Consider the following 19463-nt stretch of genomic DNA (forward strand, 5'->3'; position numbering starts at 1 on the left):
CCTACTAAAAATAGAAAAAAATTAGTCAGGTGTTGTGGCGGACACCTGAAGTCCCAGCTACTAGGGAGGCTGAGGCAGGAGAATCGCTTGAACCCAGGAGGCAGATGTTGCAGTGAGCCGAGATCACCCCATTGCACTCCAGCCTGGGTGACAGTGTGAGACTCCCTCAAAAAAATGTTTGTGGGACCAATTCCAATCGAGTCCAGGGGAGCACACACTGGCAACTAACAATCTTCCTCAGGCCTCCTCAGGCCTCCTCAGGCCCCCTCAGGGTCTAGAGAGTGTGTCTGGAACAGACTGGGAAACTCCAGTAGGCAAAGTAAGGTGCCAGGAATAAAGACACCGCCTGAAACATTCTCCACGTTCCCTCCACCCACTCCTCTCCCCTCCACTCTTCCACCCGGCTCCAACTCTGCCCTCTCCCCAAGAGCCTCAGATTGAAACGTTGCAAGGAAGACAGAGATTCTCAAAGTCACAGGCTTGGGAATCTGAGCTACAAAGAATAATGAGCCCCTGCTCCCCCAACTCCTCCGTACTCCCCTCCGCACTGCTGCCCTGCACCTCTCCCTCCTCCATAATTTGAACTGTCCTCCCAGAAGCTGGAGAGGCGGCCCGCCTGTCAGGAAAGAAAGGATCAGCATGCAGCAAATGCCTGGGCTACATAGGAGCAGACTGCAAGATTAGCGCAGGGATTTAAGAAACAAGTGGCTCTCAGACCAAAGAAGACTCTGCCCGAGAGGGCACACTAAGCATTCATAGGGGCGTGCGCTGGACAGGAGCTCTCCAGTTACCCAAAGAATTGTCTGAGAAAGGCTCTGATCTGACCCGAAAGGCCCTTGGTTCCCACGGCAACGCCTCAGTGTCTGGTAGTAATAGGCTTCTGTGCCCAGATTTTCTGGGTCTGGAAGTCCCGCCTCCGCCAGCCTCACACAGCCCAGAGGCACCTCCCATTGGCGCCTGATGGGTTAGGGAGGCTGTTTTTCCAGCTGTGCCAGATGCAGCCTGAGGACAGCTCGTGTGTCTTTCTTAGTTGTTTCTTTCCGCCCACTTGCCACTCAAAGCCACAATCCACTTGCAGGCCCCCTTGTGGACACCTTTAAGCGACCGTCTAGATCTGAACTGCTCTGAGGGAATGGTCAGCTTCGTTCCCATTAGATGGCTTGGCCCAAAGGACCTAGCGATCGCCCAGACAAAAATGTCTTCCTAAAAGCTGCATGTGTCTGTGGTCTCTAAGAGGCAAAACCAAACCCTAAAGAAAAAGACAACCCACCCAGCCCTATCACAAAACAAAACAAAACAAAAACAAAAAACCGCCGCCAACCCACCTTTCACGTGAGGAGTCCGTGAGAAGGACCTCTCCAGCCAGGGTCAGGTAAGGGAATCTGTGCACTTGGCCGGACCCAGAACACCGAGTGGCAGGGACCTGACTGTCACACTCTGACCCCATAGAATTTCCACCACTGACACACAGATCAGGATGCGTCAGCCTGAGAGATGACACCACAAATCTGGCCTTCACAGATTGATTCCACACTCTCTCATTGATTCCACACACATCCCATCACTGACACCAGATTCCCTCATCACTGACCCTACATATCCACAAGAATTGATTCCATGGACCTCATCACTATCCAAAAGACCACCCATCACTAATCTACAGACCCTCATCTCTCACCCCAGGGACCCCACAATTTCCCCATCCCTGATTCCAGGATCTATAGAACCTCATCTCTTACCCTCACAGACCTATTAATAAGAGGATACATTCACGGGAGACTGTGTTGACCATTTTACACATCCATTGTGTGTGTGTGTGTGTGTGTGTGTGTGTGCTGATTAATGGACTTAGGTGAACTTTAGCATTTTGGTAGCCAATGCAGTTTTTCAATGCCTTTCCTTTTTCTTGTACAACTTTAAAGAGCTTAGTCCAGTAAGTGTGGTTTGCAATTTATCAATGCCTATCCCTTATTGAGTCCTTGTCATGCATATTTGTTATTAATCATAATTCACAATTCTTACAACTCAGAGACACCAGAGACTCACATAAGAAGAATGGCTGTGGGTTTATATTATTGTTAGTTTTTGGTTTCTGTAGATTATAAAAGTCATTCATTTGTATCAAGTCACTAAGCGTATATTTTGTTTTCTTAAAAAAAAGTAATTAAAAATATTTTTTCTGGAATGCAGTGGTATAATCATGGCCACTGTAGCCTCGACCTCCTGGGCTCAAGTGATCCTCCCACCTCAGCCTACCTACTGGCTGAGACCACAGGCATGCAAAAATACACCCACCTAATTAAAGAATTTTTTTTTTTTTTTTTGTAGAGATGGGTGTCTCACTATGTTGCAGAGACTGGTCTTGAATTCCTGGGCTCAACTGATCCTCCCATCTTAGCCTCCCAAAATGTTGCAGTTAGAGGTGTGAGCCACTGTACCCAGCTGATAAAATCTTAAACAGAGTAAAATACTTTGGGAACTAATGTAAAGTTTCCACTGAGATCATGCATCAGACATTAAAGTAGAATAAAATGGTCCTAGGGCATCTGAAACAATGGAAACTAAATCTTAAGCCAGGTGCAGTGGCTCACGCCTGCAATCCCAGCACTTTGGGAGGCCAAAGTGGTGCACTCATTTGAGGTCAGAAGTTCGAGACCAGCCTAGCCAACACAGCGAAACACCGTCTCTACTAGAAATACACAAATTAGCTGGGAGGTTGCAGTGAGCTGAAATCGTGCAACTGCACTCCAACCTGGGCAAGAGAGGGAGACTCTGTCTCAAAAAATAAAATAAATAAAATAAAAATAAAGAAGAAGAAGAAACAATATCTTGATTTCTTCATCAAGTGTAAAAATGTGGACTCTGGAGGCACACAGGTACTCTTTTCCTTGAAGTTTTATTGAGAAATATTAACATATCACAGAAGCCACCCATTTAAAGTGTAAAATTCAATGATTTAAGTATATTTGCACAATTGTGCAAACATCACCACAATAAATTTTAGATCATTTTCATTACCCCAAAGTAAACCCCATATCCCTCCATTTCCCCAAACTCCCCTAACTCTGGGTCACCACTAGTCTACTTTCTGTCCTATGCATTCATGTATTTTGGACATTTTATTTAAATGGAATTACATGTGATATTTCGTGACTGGCTTCTTCCACTTAGCATAATATTTTCAAGGTTCATTTAATCCTACATGTGCAGAGGGGGCACTTTACGTAAGGATAAACCTCGGGGAGTGCTTAGTGATTGATTTTGAAACTTTGCTTCAAAATTGTGTGTGTGTGTGTGTGTGTGTGTATATATATATATATATATTTTTTTTTTTTTTTTTGAGACAGAGTCTCACTGTGTTGCCAGGCTGGAGTGCAGTGGTGCGATCTCATCTCTCTCCAACCTCCGCCTCCCAGGTTCAAAGGATTATCCTGCCTCAGCCTCCTGAGTAGTTGGGATTATAGGCATGGCCCACCACACCTGGCTATTTCTGTATTTTTAGTAGAAACGGGGTTCTTCCATGTTGGTCAGGCTGGTCCTGACCACCACCATGCCCAGCTATTTTTTTTTTTTTAAGACAGGGTCTTACTCTGTCACCCAGGCTGGAGTGCAGTGGCACAATGTCAGCTCACTGCAGCCTCAACCTCCAGGGCTCAAATGATCCTCCCACCTCAGCCGCCCAAGTAGCTGTGACCACAAACATGTGCCACCACGCCTGACTAATTTTTGTATTTTTAAAATACAAAAAACCCTGTTAAGACAGGGTTTTGGCATGTTGTCCAGGCTGGTCTCGAACTCCAGAGCTCAAGTGATCCACTGACCTTGGCCTCCCAAAGTGCTGGGATTACAGGTGTGAGCCATTGCACTTGGCCTAATATTTTTTTTTTTCTGAAGAGATGAGGTCTTTCTGTGTTGCCCAGACTGGTCTCAAACTCCCGGATCAAGCAATCCTCCCGCCTGGGCCTTCCAAAATGCTGGGATTACAGGTGTGAGCCCCAACACCACCCCATTCTTTCTTTTATACTGAGTATTCAGAATTTTTTTTAAATGTGTTTTCCACTTACAGCATTTCTCAGATTGAAATAGCCATCTTTCAAGTGTTCAGCAACCTTATTGGACAGCACAGCTCTGGAGGGTGATTTTATGTACATTCCCACTGCTCTCTCTGCCTCCTTGATTCCCACCTACCCCACACCCCTGCAGTCTGTGACTACCGTGTCCCTCTCTCCTCTCTGTTTCTTGTATTCCTTTAATATGGATAATTATTTCCAATTCCTTAACATCGTGCCCTGATTTTTTTCTGTCTTACATTCAAGAGTCACAGTTTTCTTCTCACCATCATTTCAATCTTTTCCCAGAAGATGTGACATGCCTTTTTGTCTTGGTTGAGTATTTATTTGCAATACATGAATGATTGTTTTATTTGATACATTAGTGACCTTTTCTTTTTTTTTTTTTTTCTGAGACAGAGTCTCACTCTGTCACCCAGGCTGGAGTACAGTGGCATGATCTCAGCTCACTACAACCTCTGCCTTCCAGGTTCAAGTGATTCTGCCACCTCAGCCTCCCAAGTAGCTGGGATTACAGATGTGCACCGCCACGCCTGGCTAATTTTTGTCTTCTTAGTAGAGACAGAGTTTTGCCATTTTGGCTAGGCTGGTCTCGACCTCCTGACCTTAGGTAATCCACCTGCCTTGGCCTCCCAAAGTGCTGGGATTATAGGTGTGAGTCTCCTCAGTTGTCCAGTCTGCACTATTCCTTAGTGTCAGACAATTTGAGCCAAACAATGTCTTTCTCATTCAGATGTGACCTTCAGGGTCTAATTTTTGTATTTTTAGACAAGGTTTTCTTTCTTTCTTTCTTTCTTTCTTTCTTTCTTTCTTTCTTTCTTTCCTTTTCTTTTCTTTCTTTCTGTTTTATTGAGACAGAGTTTCACTCTTTTTGCCCAGGCTGGAGTGCAGTGGCGTGATCTAAGCTCACTGCAACCTCCGCATCCTGGGTTCAAGTGATTCTCCTGCCTCAGCTTCCTGGGTAGCTGGGAATTACAGGCACCTGCCACCACACCTGGCTAATTTTTTGTATTTTTAGTAGAAACAGGGATTCGCCATGTTGGGCAGACTGGTCTTGAACTCCTGACTTTAGGTGATCCACCCACCGCAGCCTCCCAAAGTGTGGGGTTACAGGCATGAGCCAGCGCCTGGCCTCTCCTGGCTAATTCTTTGTATTTCTGAAGAGACAGGGTTTCACCATCTTGGCCAGAATGGTCTTGATCTCCTGATCTCATGATCTGCTGGCCTCAGCCTCCCAAAGAGCTGGGACTAGAGGTGTGAGCCACTGCACCCAGCCTCAATGTAGCTTTTTATCAAAGTATTTATTTAGTAAAAATTAATCAAAGGGCACAAGCATTTCAATACTTAGGTTATTTAAGATGAAATTTGTGACCAGAAGAGTGCCAGACACACATGAAATGTTTCGTGCATGAAGGAACCACAAATTAGATAAACAAATTTGAAGGAACCAAGTAACAAATAATTTTCTGTTGTTTGTTTTGGTATGTTATTTTGGGAATGTGATTAATCACGTATGTCAAGGGCATTGGGAAGAATTTCCAGATACTCTGATATGCATGATATCTTAATCATACGAAATAAAGCAAGGCTATCTTAGGAAATCAGGTATCACTGCCAAGGACCTTTACATGAGAAGATAAATTAAAATTACTATTAAATTTGTAACATTCAGATGGGCTGGCAGGCAAGTTGTGTCATTTTTTCTCAGCATTTTTTATTTTCCTTGATTCAATAAAACAAACTTAAACGCCAGCTATCTGCAGAACCCTCACTGGACTATGTTTAATGATATGTGAAACACAGCCTGCACACTCACAGATCCTTGCCATGTCCCGTTCCCATCCTCTCAAAACCTGTGTTACCCTGTGGCTAGATTTCTCAATGAGATGAAAGAGAGAGACGAATGAGAACCATCTTTTTTCAGGTCGCTCTACACAGCTCCTGCAGGTAGACAATGACCTCACTGGTGAGGCTTTTATCCTTGGCTGGGGGGTGGAGACCTTAATCCTAGAAAAGAGGGCTCTCAGGGTGGGGAGGTGATTTAGATACTTATGAGATAGACGCAGCTCCCCACCTCACCAGACCTTCACAAACCCAAACTGGAGCCACCAGAAAAATGACTGACAACCGGCCACATGACCCAGGCAGAGACGCGGAGACAGGCTGACCAGAAGAAAGGCCGACGTACAAGATACTGCCCTCTGGCGCACAGGGCACATGTGTCCCAACACACACACAGGCACACACAGACGGACACAGAGCGAAAGAGCGAGAAAGGAGAGAGATAGAAATAAGAGAGAGACTTAGCACGCACACAAACGCACAAAGACATAGGGCAGTGGCACGGTAACACCCACCCCCAGGCAGTCCCTGAATTTTCCGGGTTCTGCTCTCCGCAACTACGACCCACCAGTGAGAGAGCAGCCCACGGGCACACAAGCAAGCCTCTCCTTTTTTGAAGAGACTCACTGGCACACCGTCTGTGCAGGCGTGAGGCTGGGATCCCGCGCTGCTTCTTCGGCCCTCTGCCCGCGGTTTCTTCCTCTTGGACGACCCTCCGTGAATCCCGGCCTGCAGAGACCATCCTGCTGATGCCCTGGCCAGGACTGGTCTTAGCCCCGATTCTGAATAATCCTCTAATCCCAGGTACTCGGGAGGTGGAGGCAAGAGAATCATTTGAACCCAAGCGGCAGAGTTTGCAGTGAGCTGAGATCCCACCACTACACTCCAGACTGGGTGACAGAGCGAGACTTCGACTGTTAAAAAAAATAATAATAAAATAAATGATGGTGGAGAGGCGGCTGCGGGGACTGGGGTGGTGGCTGGTGAGGTGAAGATTGGGAGAGGGGCCTCATCGACCCTCGGCAAATCCTGGCCTGAGGCTGGGATCTCGCGCTGCCTCCCCTGTGATCTGCCTGAGGTTTCTTGCTCCTGAGGTTTCTTCCTGGTTTTTGACCCTCCGAGAATACCGGTCTCCGGAGACCATCCTGTTAACACCCTGGCCAGGACTGATCTCAGCCCCCACTCTGACGCACTATCACACAGGGCTCCCACTTCACCAAGTCTCAGGGACCCACTTCTGGGCAACAGTGGCGGTCACTGTTACCAAAGCCGTGGCTTGGGCCTCCCGCATGCGCACTGGCGAGGCCGACTCCCCCCTTGCTCCCTAGAGTCAGGCTGCGGACCCTTTAAAAAATGGCGGCGACACGACGGGCTTCGGGGACTGGGGCGGCGGCGCAGTCCGAGATGGCGGGTGGGAAGAGTACTAGGAGGGAACCTGCAGGAGACCCATGGTTGGACCCATAGGAGTCCTGTCATCTCAGGACCTTCTTGATCGGTCTTCTGTTTCAGTTCCTAGTGGTGGAGGAGCTTCAGGGTGCCGGCTGGGCATTCCAGACTCTTCTTCGGATCTGAGTATGGATCCGAAAGGGTGATCAGGAATGGGGTTACAATGTAGTGAGGCGGGAAGGGTTTCGGTGGGGCACAGAAAGATCCCAAGGGCCGCAAGGCATACTCTAGGCTGAAAATGCACCGACCCATGAGCCCACTGCCTCCCTCCTTCCTGGGTGGAGCAGTGGCCTGCCTTTATCTCCAAGGCCCAGGGCTCTGGCATCCCGAAACTGCTTTCCGCGACATGTGCAAAGAGAGACAGAGGCGAGTCCGAGATGGAGCCAATGTGACCACACGTGGTACTGATGTCTCCCAAGAGCAGATGGAGTGAGCGTGTGTCTCTGAGGCCGTATGGGGCGATGCCGAGACAGATAGTGACGTCCAGGCTTGCCTCCGTGGGCCACTGGGACCTTCCACACAAAGCTGAGGAAAAGCCAAGCACACCTGAAAACATGCGAGGCAGGGCCTGTGCCCGAGTCCAAGCCACATTCAGGGATGCCTACCAGAGGGGCCCAGAGGTGTCGACAAACGACACCACACTGACACCCCGCCACCGGGTAGGAACCCCTGATGCCACCTCCCCTAAACCCAGCAAAACCCAGTCCCTTTGGCTCCCTCACATCAGTGGCAGCCAAAAGATTCACTGCTTGAAGGCACTTTCCCCAGGAGCAGAGCAACTGGATGGCCCTTAGGAATGAGAGAGGAAGCACAGGTGGGATGCAACACTGCCTTTCCTAGAAGGCAAAGGTCAGCCACGGTGGGGTCGCCTCCCGCTCTTCCTGGACGGACCACGCAGCCATCACTTCCGACATGGAGACCAAGGGAGCTTCCTGTCCAAGACAGGTATGGCAGCCCAGAGCTCCAGGATCATCACACCTGCCCAATCATCCAGAAATAGGTTTGGAGAGGGAAGGAATCATGAAACGGACCCCAAAGAAATTTCTCCCTGATAGACTGGGACGTGTTCTTTGTTGAAGACGTTGAGCCAGACTAAGAAGCCTCTAGGATTCCAAGAAACTGGGCAGACAGAGAAATAAGGAGGAGAGAGCAGAGGCCAGCGCCCAGGCAGGATACGGCACAATGCCACCATCACGGGCATCCGGGAACAAGTGCCAAACGGGTGACTTGGCCAGGAAGGCTAGCGTTTGAGTGACAGAAATGCTTGCCGCATCCCGTTGCCGGCTTCCTTCTCCGTCCCTGTGTCTAGCTGTGGCTAGATTTGTCAACGAGGGCAAAGTGTGAGAGGAGTGGAAACCATCTTCTTGAAGGTCTGTGGGCACCCTCCTGCGGGTGGACAATGAGCAACTGTGAGGCCTTTGTCCTTGGCTGGGATGTGGTCGTCTTGATCCTAGCAAAGAGGCAGCTGAGGATGAGAAGGGTATTAAAACCCTTGCGAGTCAGGCTGGAGGCTCAGAGCCCTGACAATGAAGCAGGGCCACGGAGAACTCCTGCTTTGCCAAGCCTCAGGGACTGGATTCTAAGACAACCATGGAAATCAATGTGACGGGAAAATCAGCTAGAGCCTCGTGGATACGCATTTGCTGGGCCGACTCGCGCTCCACTCCTGGAAGTCAGGCTGTGGCCCCTTTAAACAATGGCGACTGGCGGTGGCAGGGGGAATCCTGCTGCAGCTGCGGCGATGGTGGGATGCAGGTTCCAGTAGGGGGCGGCAGGGGAGAGAGGGCCGCGGTGTTCCCAGGGCCAAACCCCGAGGAGTCCTGTCTTAAAGACTTCCTTGAGCTGACTTCCACCAGTGGAGAGAGAGCTTCAGGGCACCTGCTGGCGTCTCCAGACCCCTCCTCAGATCCCATTTTGGACCCCCCGGGTGAAGAAGGTTAGGCTCACCACATCTGCTGAGAAAGGAAGGGCCTCATTGCAGGACAGAATGATCGCATGGGCCTCAAGGCGTGGTGTCAGCAGAAAAATCACTGATCCATGAACCCTCTTCCTCCCTCTTCCTTTGAAAGAGCAGTCGCCTGCCCCACTTGTAAAAGCTCTGGGGCCCTTGCAAGCTGATAACTCTTTCCAGGACACATGCAAACAGAGACAAGGGCAACTCCAAAGTGGAGCCAATGCCAACACGTGTGGGACTGCCGTATCCCAGAGCAGATGGTGTGAATGTTTGTCACTGAAGGCATATGGGGCAATGGCGAAACACAAGATGGTGTTCAGGCATGTGCCAGGTGGAAGGGGGGCACAAGTGACCTTTCCACCAATGCCAAGGAAAATCAAAGAACACTTCGATCCAGGAGGGGGCCAAAACATTCAGGGAGTGAGTCCACCCAGGAGCAGAGGAGAGAATGTTTCTCGAGAATGAGACTGGAAGTGCAGAGGAAATGCGACACCACCTGTCCTAGAAGACTAGGCCTGTCACAGTGGCCTACTGCTCATTCTAGGCAATCCACCCACTGATGAGGTGAAACATGCAGACCAAGGTAGCTTGCCTGTCTGAGACACCTATGGAAGTCAAGCTCTCCAGGGTCATCCAACCAGTCCAATCCAGCAGAAACAGGTTGGGAGAGAGAAACAATCATGACATGGATGTCCACCAACTGTCTCCCTGATGGACAGGGAAATGAGCTTGTTGAAGACATTCAGCCAGATCAAGAGGCATCTAGGCCTCTCAGGAACAGGGCAGACAGAGTAACAGGGAGGCCAGAGCAGAGGTCAGAGCCCAGGGAGGATACAGCACCGTGCCACTGCCATGGACATAAGGGGAGAGGTGTCAAACGGGTGACTTGTCCAGAGAGGCCAGCGTCACAGGGACAGGGATTGCTGCCATCTCCCATTCCCGGCTTCCTCTTCAAGACTGTATCGTGGTATGGCTTCATTTCTCAGAGAAGAGCCGTGAAAAGATACAGCCATCTTCTCTGACGTGGGTCTGCTCCTCTCCTGCAGGACAGTGAGCCCCTGTGGGGCCTTTGTCCTAGGCTGGAGTGTGGTCATCTTGATCCTGGAAAAGAAGCTGCTAAGGGTGGGGATGATAGTCCAATTGCTCCGGGACAAACGCATCTCCTCATGTGTCCAGGCCTTCACAAACCCAAAGTGGAAGGGCCAGGAAAATGATTGACAACTGGTCACATGAACCAGGCAGAGACACAGAAAGAGGTTCACCAAAGACCGGCCAACATGGAAGAAATCGCTTTCCGGCACACAGGGCACATTTGTCCAAAGACACACACGCACAAGGGCACACACACACACACATACAAACCGACAGAGAGAGGGAAAGAAACTGACCGAGTGACAGACAGCGAGAGAGGAGAGAATGGGAGTCACCCCCCCACACGAACACACAGACACATACACAGTCAGAGCAGTGGCACAGAAACACCCCCTCCTCAGCCCACAGGCAGTCCCTGAGGCTGTGGGGTTCTGCTCTCAACGAGAACGACTGTTGGGTGAGAGAGTAGCCCAAGGACACGCAGTCCGACTTGTCCTAGAGATCATGGGGGCACAACTTTTGGGGAGACTCACCCGAACACCATCCGGGCAGGCCTGAGGCTAGTCTGTCACGGTGTTTCCCCTGGACTCCGCCGAAGGTTTCTTCATCCTGGTCGGCCCTTTGCGACTCCTGGCATCCGGAGACATTCCTGTCGACCCCGTGGAGAGGTCAGGCTGGAGCCTCGGAGCCCCAACACCCAAGCACTGCCATGGAGGTCTCCTGCTTTGCCAAGCCTTGGGGACTGGTTTCTGACAACCGTGGGAATCACTGTGATAGCAGAAGCAGCTGGTGCTTCACACATGCTCATTGGCGGGGCCGACTGGGGCTCCGCTCCTGGGGATCAGGCTGCGTCCCCTTGAAACAATGGCGGCTGTGCGGCTGCAGGGGCGCTCCTGCTGCAGCCTCAGCCACCGATGGATCCGGGATCCAGTAGGCGGCGGCGTGAGAGAGGAGGCCGCAAGTGAATAGCGCCAAACCCTCAGGAGTCCTGTCTTCAGGACTTCCTTCAGCCAACTTCCACCGGTGGAGAGGGAGCTCAAGGGCACCTGCTGGGGTCTCAGGACTCCTCTTCAGGTCCGATCTTGGACCCACCCGGTGAGAAAGGAGGGGGAGCTTCAGGGCGCCTGCTGGGGATCCTTCAGATCCGATTATGGACCCCTCCGGGTGAGAAAGGATGGGCTCACCACATCTGGTGAGGCAGGCAGGGCCTCGCTGCAGCACAGAATGACCCCATGGTCCTCAAGGCGTGGTGTCAGCTGAAAATTCACTGATCCGTGAGCCCTCTGGCTCCCTCCTCCTTTGAAAGAGCAGTGGCCTGCCCCGCATCTAAAAGCCCTGGGGCTTCTGCAAGCCGACACCATTTTACAGAACCCGTGCAAGCACGGACGGGGGGAATCCGAGGTGGAGACAATGCGACCACGCGTGGCACTGGCGTATCTCAGTGCAGGTGGTGTGAATGTGTGTCACCAGAGTCATCTGGGGCGACGGTGAAACAAACAGTGGTGTCCAGGCATGTGCCCGATGGAAGGGGTGAAAAAGTGACCCTTCCATCAATGCCAAGGAAAATCAAAGAACACCTGGGAACCAGGAGGTGGCCTGTGCCTGAGTCCAAGCCACATTTTGAAACATCTGCCAGAGGAGCAAAGAGGTTTCTGCAACATTCACCCCACCCCCAACCCTCCACCGTCCAGGTAGCCCTGATGCAACCTCCCCTGCACCCAGCCCCAGCCCCAACCCCAGCCCCAGCCCAGTCGTTTTGGCTCCGTGACGTTCGATATGGCCAAAAGATCCAGGGAGTCCTTCCACCCAGGAGCAGAGGAGAGAATGTCCCTCAAGTATGAGACAGGAAGTGCAGAGGAAATGCGACACCACCTGTCCTAGAAGGCAAGGCCAGTCATGGTCGCCTAGCGCTCATTCTAGGCAATCCACCCACCCATGAAGGGAAACATGCAGAGCAAGGAAGCTTCCTTGTCTGAGACACATATGGAAGCCAAGAGCTCCAGGGTCATCAGACCTGCCCAGTCAAGCAGAAACAGGCTTGCAGAGAGAAACAATCACGACACAGGTCTCCAGGAAGTGTCTCCCTGACGGACTGGGAAGTCATCTTTGTTGAAGACATTCAGCCAGAGCGAGAGGCATCCAGGCCCCTGAGAAACAGGGGAGACAGAGCAAGAGGGAGGCCAGAGCAGAGGCCAGAGCCCCGGCAGGATACAGCACCGTGCCACCGCCACGGGCATAAGGGGAGGGGTGCCACTAGGGTGGCTTGTCCAGAGAGGCCAGAGTTCCAGTGACAGGGATTGTTGCCATCTCCCTTTAACGGCTTCCTCTTCCAGACTGTATCGTGGTGTGGCTTCATTTCTCAGAGAAGAGCTGTGAAAAGATACAACCATCTTCTCTGACGTGGGTCCGCTCCTCTCCTGCAGAACAATGAGCTCCTGTGGGGATTTTGTCCTTGGCTGCAGTGTGGTCGTCTTGATCCTAGAAAAGAGGCCGCTCAGGATGGGGATGAGATTTCAATTGCTCCGGGACCGACGCATCTCCTCATGTGGTCAAGGCCTTCACAGACCCAAAGTGGAACCACGGCGAAAACGATTGACAACCGGCCACATGACCCAGGCAGAGACGTAAAAAGAGGCTCATGAAAGACAGGCCAAAAATCAAGAAGTCGCTTTTTGGCGCACAGGGCACATTCTTCCAAAGTCACTCGCAGACGGGAACACACACACACACAATGACAGAGAGAGAGAAAGAAGCCCACAGAGAGTGAGAGACAGAGAGAAGAGAGAATGGGAGACACGCACACACACACACACATGTACACACACACACAGTCATACAGCAGTGGCACAGAAGCATACACCCCCACGCAACTCCTGAGGCTGCGGGGTTCTGCCCTCTGCGAGAACGACCCTTGGATGACAAAGGAGCCTAGCGACACGCAGGCCGACCTGTCCTCGAGATCACGGGGACAGGACTTTTGGGGAGACTCACCCGAACACCGTCCTGGCAGGCCTGAGGCTGGGATGCCGCGCTGGTTCCCCCGGTCTCTGCCTGTGGTTTCGTCATCATGGTGGGCCCTTTGCGACTCCTGGCATCCGGAGATGTTCCTGTCGACCGCGTGGAGAGGTCAGGCCGCAGCCTCGGAGCCCCGACACCCAAGCACTGCCACGGAGGGCTCCTGCTTTGCCAAGCCTGGGGGACTGGTTTCTAAGACAACCGTGGGAATCACTGAAGGCAGAAGCCGCTGGTGCCTCGCGCATGCGCATTGGCGGGGCCGACTCGCGCTGGGCTCCTGGCAGTCAGGCTGCGTCCGCTTGAAACAATGGAGGCTGCGCGGCGGCAGGCGCGCTCCTGGTGTAACCTCGGCGGCGGCTGGATCCGGGATCCAGTAGGGGGCATCGTGGGAGAGGGGTCTGCGGGTGACCTAGGGCCAAACCCTCAGGAGTCCTGTCTTCAGGACCTCCTTGAGCCGACTTCCACTAGTGAAGAGAGAGCTCTAGGGATCCTGCTGGAGTCTCAGGACTCCTCTTCGGATCCGATCTTGGACCCCTCTGGGTGAGAAAGGATGGGCTCACCACATCCGCTGACCAGGCAGGGCCTCGCTGCAGCACAGAATGTTCCCATGGGCCTCAAGACTGTAGTGTCAGCTGAAAATTCACTGACCCATGAGCCCTCTGCCTCCCTCCTCCTTTGAAAGAGCAGTGGCCTGCCCCGCTTCTAAGCCCAGGGGCTCCTGCAAGCTGATACCACTTTCCATGACACATGCAAACAGGGACGGGGCTATTCCGAGGTGGAACCAAGGCGACCACGCATGGCAGTGGCGTATCCCAGAGCAGATGGTGTGGATGTGTGTCACTGAGGGCATATGGGGCGATAGCGAAACAAGCAATGGTGTCCAGGCACGTGCCCAGATGAAGGGGGGTACAAGTGACCTTTCCATCAATGCCAAGCAAAATCAAAGAACACCTGGGATCCAGGAGGGGGCCAAAAGATTCAGGGAGTCAGTCTACCCAGGAGCAGAGGAGAGGACGTCCCTCAAGAATGAGACAGGAGATGCAGAGGAAATGCGACATCGCAGCTGTCATAGAGGACAAGGCCAGCCATGGTCGTTTACCATTGCTTCTAGGCAATCCACCCACCCATGAGGTGAAACATGGAGACCAAGGTAGCTTCCCTGTCTGAGACACATATGGAAGCTAAGAGCTCCAGGATCATCAAACCTGCCCAATCAAGCAGAAACAGGTTTGGAGAGAGACACAATCATGAAACGGATGTCCACCAACTGACTCCATGATGGACTGGGAAGTGATCTTTGTTGAAGACATTCAGCCAGACCTAGGAGCATCTAGGCCCCTCAGAAACAAGGGAGACAGAGTAAGAAGGAGGACAGAGCAGGGGCCAGAGCCCAGGCAGGATACAGCACTGTGCCACTGCCACGGGCATAAGGGGAGGGGTGCCAAACGGGTAACTTGTCCAGAGAGGCCACCATGACAGAGATTGTTGCCATCTCCCATTCCCGGCTTCTTCTTCAAGACTGTATCGTGGTGTGGCTTCATTTCTCAGAAAAGAGCGGTGAAAAGATACAGCCATCTTCTTGGATGTGGTTCTGCTCCTCTCCTGCAGGGCAGTGAGCTCCTGTGGGGCTTTTATCCTTGGCTGGAGTGTGGTCATCTTGATCCTAGAAAAGAGGCCACTCAGGATGGGGATGATATTTCAATTGCTCCAGGACCGACGCATCTCCTTACGTTGTAGAGGCCTTCACAAACCCAAAGTGGAACCGCCAGGAAAATGAATGACAACCGGCCACATGACCCAGGCAGAGATGCAGTAAGAGGCTCACCAAAGACCGGCCGACATGCAAGAAATCGCTTTCTGGCGCACAGAGCACATTCGTCCAAACACACACACGCACAAGGGCACACACACACACACACACAAACTGACAGAGACACGGAAAGAAATAGTGACAGAGAGAGAGGAGAGAATGGGACACACACACACACGCACACACGCGCGCACAGTCATACAGCGGTGTCACGGAAACACCCCTACCTCAGCCCTCAGGCAACCCCTGAGGCTGCGGGGTTCTGCTCTCCACGCGAACGACCCTCGGGTGAGAGAGCAGCCCACGGACACACAGGCAGACCTGTCATCCAGATTACGGGGGCACGACTTTTGGGGAGACTCACCCGAACACCGTCCGGGCAGGCCTGAGGATGGGATGCCGCTCTGTTTCCCCGGACTCTGCCTGTGGTTTCGCCATCCTGGTTGGCCCATTTCAAGTCCTGGCATCCGGAGACGTTCCTGTGGACCCCGTGGAGAAGTCAGGCCGGAGCCTCGGAGCCCCGACACCGAAGCCCTGCCACGGAGGGCTCCTGCTTTGCCAAGCCTCAGGGAGTGGTTTCTACCACAACCCTGGGAATCGCTGTGATGGGGAGCAGCAGCTCGCTCCTCGCGCATGCGCATTTACTGGGCCGAGTCTTGCGTAGCTCCTGGAAGTCAGGCTGAGGTCCCTTTAAACAATGGCAGCTGCGCGGAGGCAGTGGGGCTGTTCTTTCTGTAGCAGCGGTGGCGGCTGGATACGGGGACCAGTATGGGGTGGCGTGGGAGAGGGGACGGCGGACGTCCAGTACCAAACCGTGTCACCTGGAGTGACTGGCTCTCCAAGGGCCAGCTGGCCATCGTATCCTGGAGATGATCAACAAAGCTTTGACCCTGACAAGAAAGGAAAATGCTGGCAGTGCCCTGGACTGAGGACAACCAGGACATATCACGTTTACCTGGGAAGGGCCAATACACAAAGGCTCCTGGAGAAGCACAGGGCCTGTCACCAAGATGACCAACATCTGGGGACTGTGACCCTGGGGACTGGCTATGTGGGTGTGCTGTGTGAGCTGCCCCAAAATGCCACCCAGAAAGTGGAAATGGCCCTGGAAAGCTGTAGCAGTGAAACCCCTCACTGGTGAGTTATTCTCCACCTGCCTCCCTCTGTTCCTGGCAGCCCTGCCCCATCTCAATTTTCAACCCTAGCTGTGTCTGCCTGGAAGGTGGCATGGCCAGCGTTAGTATTTCCTTCTACAGCTCAGTGATGGGCTCCAGCAGCCCTCACCATGCCTCAGAACCTGAGGCCCTTAGGGAAGGACAGGACATGCTGCAAACACAAACCCGGTGAGAGAGGGTCCTCCGGCCACAGAGGTCACAGGTAGGGGTCTACAGACTCCAGTTCTCAGTTCCTGACCAGGTTTCAACCATCAGCATGCTCTTTAACCTTATTATTTCTTGTCATTCCCATCTGTGACATGGGGAAGGCACCCACCTCAGAGGTTTTGTGAGCAACAAATGAATACGATTAAAGTGCCTTTCCTGGTGCTACACATAAAGCCAGGCATGAGTCCTCGTGCAGCTGCCCCACATGTCCAGGTCCCACAGGCTAGCTCAGACCCCAACATTGGGCCAGTTCTCAACAGATGCCTGGATGCCAGGCCCCCCTGGAGATACTGGGACCCTGGCCTGGGCCTGGACAGAAGGTCTTGCTGTGCCATTTGGAGATGACCGCATAGGTGAGGACTGGGGCCTATGTGGCCCTGTGAAGGGGTGTGCCCTAAGGCGGGGCTTGGGCGCCTCGCTGGGAGGGCACACGATGGAAGGGCCGGCAGGTGAGACCCAAGGCCGCTCTATACCACGTTTTGAACAAACCTGTCACTCTCCACCTGCAGACTCAGCTCTGCATATTTAAGACACTATTGGGCCCTTAGTTAAAATATGATATTTTGCTTGCACACTCAGCATTCTCATCCAACATCAGTGGGGAATCAAAAATCTTTTATTTGGAAACAACAAGTAAGGGAAGCAATGTTGAAAATTTGTCGTGGCTCCATAACCCACACCTCCTCTGGGGATTAATTATTTTCTTAAAATGCAACGTGTACTGTTAGTTTAAATCATCCCAACTGTGATAACACTCTTTAAATCTTCAGTAAACCTTTGCGTTTAAACCACCTGCAGATGAGAGTAAATCTGTTAGGTGAGAGGAGAGTGAGCACTCAGTGGAGGTGAAATAAAATCAGGTAATAAGAACTTAGATTGTGGTCTCTTGACACCTCCCGCCCACCCCACCAGAATGTGGCAGCTGAACAAGAAGACATGGCAGGCCTGGCCACAGTGCCCAGTGGGGCTGCCCACCCTAGCTCTTAGGAAACTGGATACTTGGGGCCCGTGGCCACCCAGGGCCTGTTGTCCACCTGGGTCCTAGGGGTAAACCTAAGACCTGTGTCCACCTGTGTCTTAGGAGTAGACCTAAGACCTGTATTTCCCCTGGGGCCTGATGTCCACCTGAAGACTGGAGTTCACCTGTGGCCCTACTGTCCAACTGGGGCCTGAGGTCACTAAGGTCGTAGGTATCCCTCTGAGGCCTGGTGCCCACTTGTCCCTGATTTCTACCTGGATCCTGGGTATCCACCTGGAGCCATATACCCTTCATAAGCCTGATTACCTTCCTGGGGCCTGAGCATTAACTGGGGGCCTAATGTACACCTGGAGTTCAGTGTCCACCTGGGGCCAGAGTTCTATGAGGAGCCTGGTCTTCACCTCGGGCCTGTCTCTCTCTCTGTGTGTGTAATCTCACTTTCTATGAATAGTTTTGAAAAATAACTTTCTGGGTTTTTTTTTGTTATTGCTCTTACACAGTTAAATTTACATAAATGGACACATTGATTTGTTTCTGTCTTCTCATTTTTTCTTATCACCTTGCTTCAGTTGCTTTATTATTTCTATTCATCACCACTTAAAGGGCACCAAAAACGACTTTATAAGGAACAGTGGTAAAGAAACATTGATTAAAAAATATGAAAATCTGTAACGTAAGTATAATTAAAAGTATAATTTTGAAATTTTAATTTAAACAAGTGGGATAGGGAAATAGGTAGAAAATTAATTTTAACTAGTTCTTTGGTAAGCCAGCACAATAATATTGAAAATCAAAAGTAAAAAAGCTGAAAAGGATGTAAATAACATGGTCAATAACTTTATTTAAAAGTATACAAATGTACATTTGTATTTCATCATGTTTTCAAATGTAGGTCATGAATTAGACAACAAATGAGTAATCAATGTATTCTAAATCATCAATATCATATTGTATTCCTCAAAGCCAGCAATAATTAAAATTTTCAGATATTTGGAAATCACTAAGACCATTATTAAGCAATCTTGAAGTTAGAGAGAAAACAATAGGTGAATTATGAAAACAATGTAGTATAATGATAAATACCTTTAGATATGTAAGTTTTTGAGAATGCATTTAAAACAGAAATTGGAGGTATATTTCTAACTTTAAGTACATTTTTTAGAAAAAACTGAAAATCTAATAAAACAACTAAATCATCCATCTGAAAACCTAGAAAAAGCATACAAGTAAACAAAAATCATAACAAATTTAAGTAACATAAACTAAGAAATAACAGAAGACAAAATATTAAAATAAGAAAATAACTTTTGATATTAGTAGCAATACTAATTAAGAACATAAGGTATGCAGATGAAACAGAATTTTGAAAAAGCTATTACTAGAGATGTAACATACATAAAAAATGTGGCCTTCAAATAGCAAGAAAAAATGTTTATCCTGGTTCCTTTCACAAATTCCTCCAAACTCTCAAAGATACACAGAAAGCAACAAATATGAACAAATGGAAAACAGAAAAGCACGACAAACTAGACCTGTTCATTTCACACACTCCTATTAGGTTGGTGTAAAAGTTATTGCAGTTTTTGCCATTAAAAGTAATGTCAAAAACAGCAATAATTTTCACGCCAACCTAATAACAATCTTTTGTTTATAATTTGCCTTTTTCTGCATATGGGACCAGTCCAAGTATTTAGTTTCCATATGGGCATTATGATCGGCATGGGTTTGTGGGTGGTGGATATATAGTGTTGGCACAATTTGCTATGTAGGGTTTGCTCTTAGACATCCAGATAGAGTTACCAGGCAGTAGCCTATCTATTCTCTGAGTCTGGAGGTCTGAGAACAGGGTGGGTGGGAGAATATAGCGAGAACT

At 50.6% G+C, this 19463-nt stretch overlaps 1 protein-coding gene across 1 annotated transcript in view; it reads right to left on the reverse strand.

The window, feature by feature from the left end:
- LOC129017663 (zinc finger protein 850-like) overlaps nt 1–13630 on the reverse strand; it is a 36119-nt gene extending 22489 nt beyond the window's left edge. Inside the window, exon 1 of the mRNA XM_054458269.2 lies at nt 13396–13630. Within this exon, the coding sequence (XP_054314244.2) occupies nt 13396–13473 (78 nt within the window). The 5' untranslated portion in view covers nt 13474–13630. The remainder of the gene's footprint in view (nt 1–13395) is intronic.
- Nucleotides 13631–19463: the final 5833 nt, after the last annotated feature.

Source organism: Pongo pygmaeus, chromosome 19 (assembly GCF_028885625.2).
Source record: "Pongo pygmaeus isolate AG05252 chromosome 19, NHGRI_mPonPyg2-v2.0_pri, whole genome shotgun sequence".
NCBI classification, from domain to species: Eukaryota; Metazoa; Chordata; class Mammalia; order Primates; family Hominidae; genus Pongo; species Pongo pygmaeus.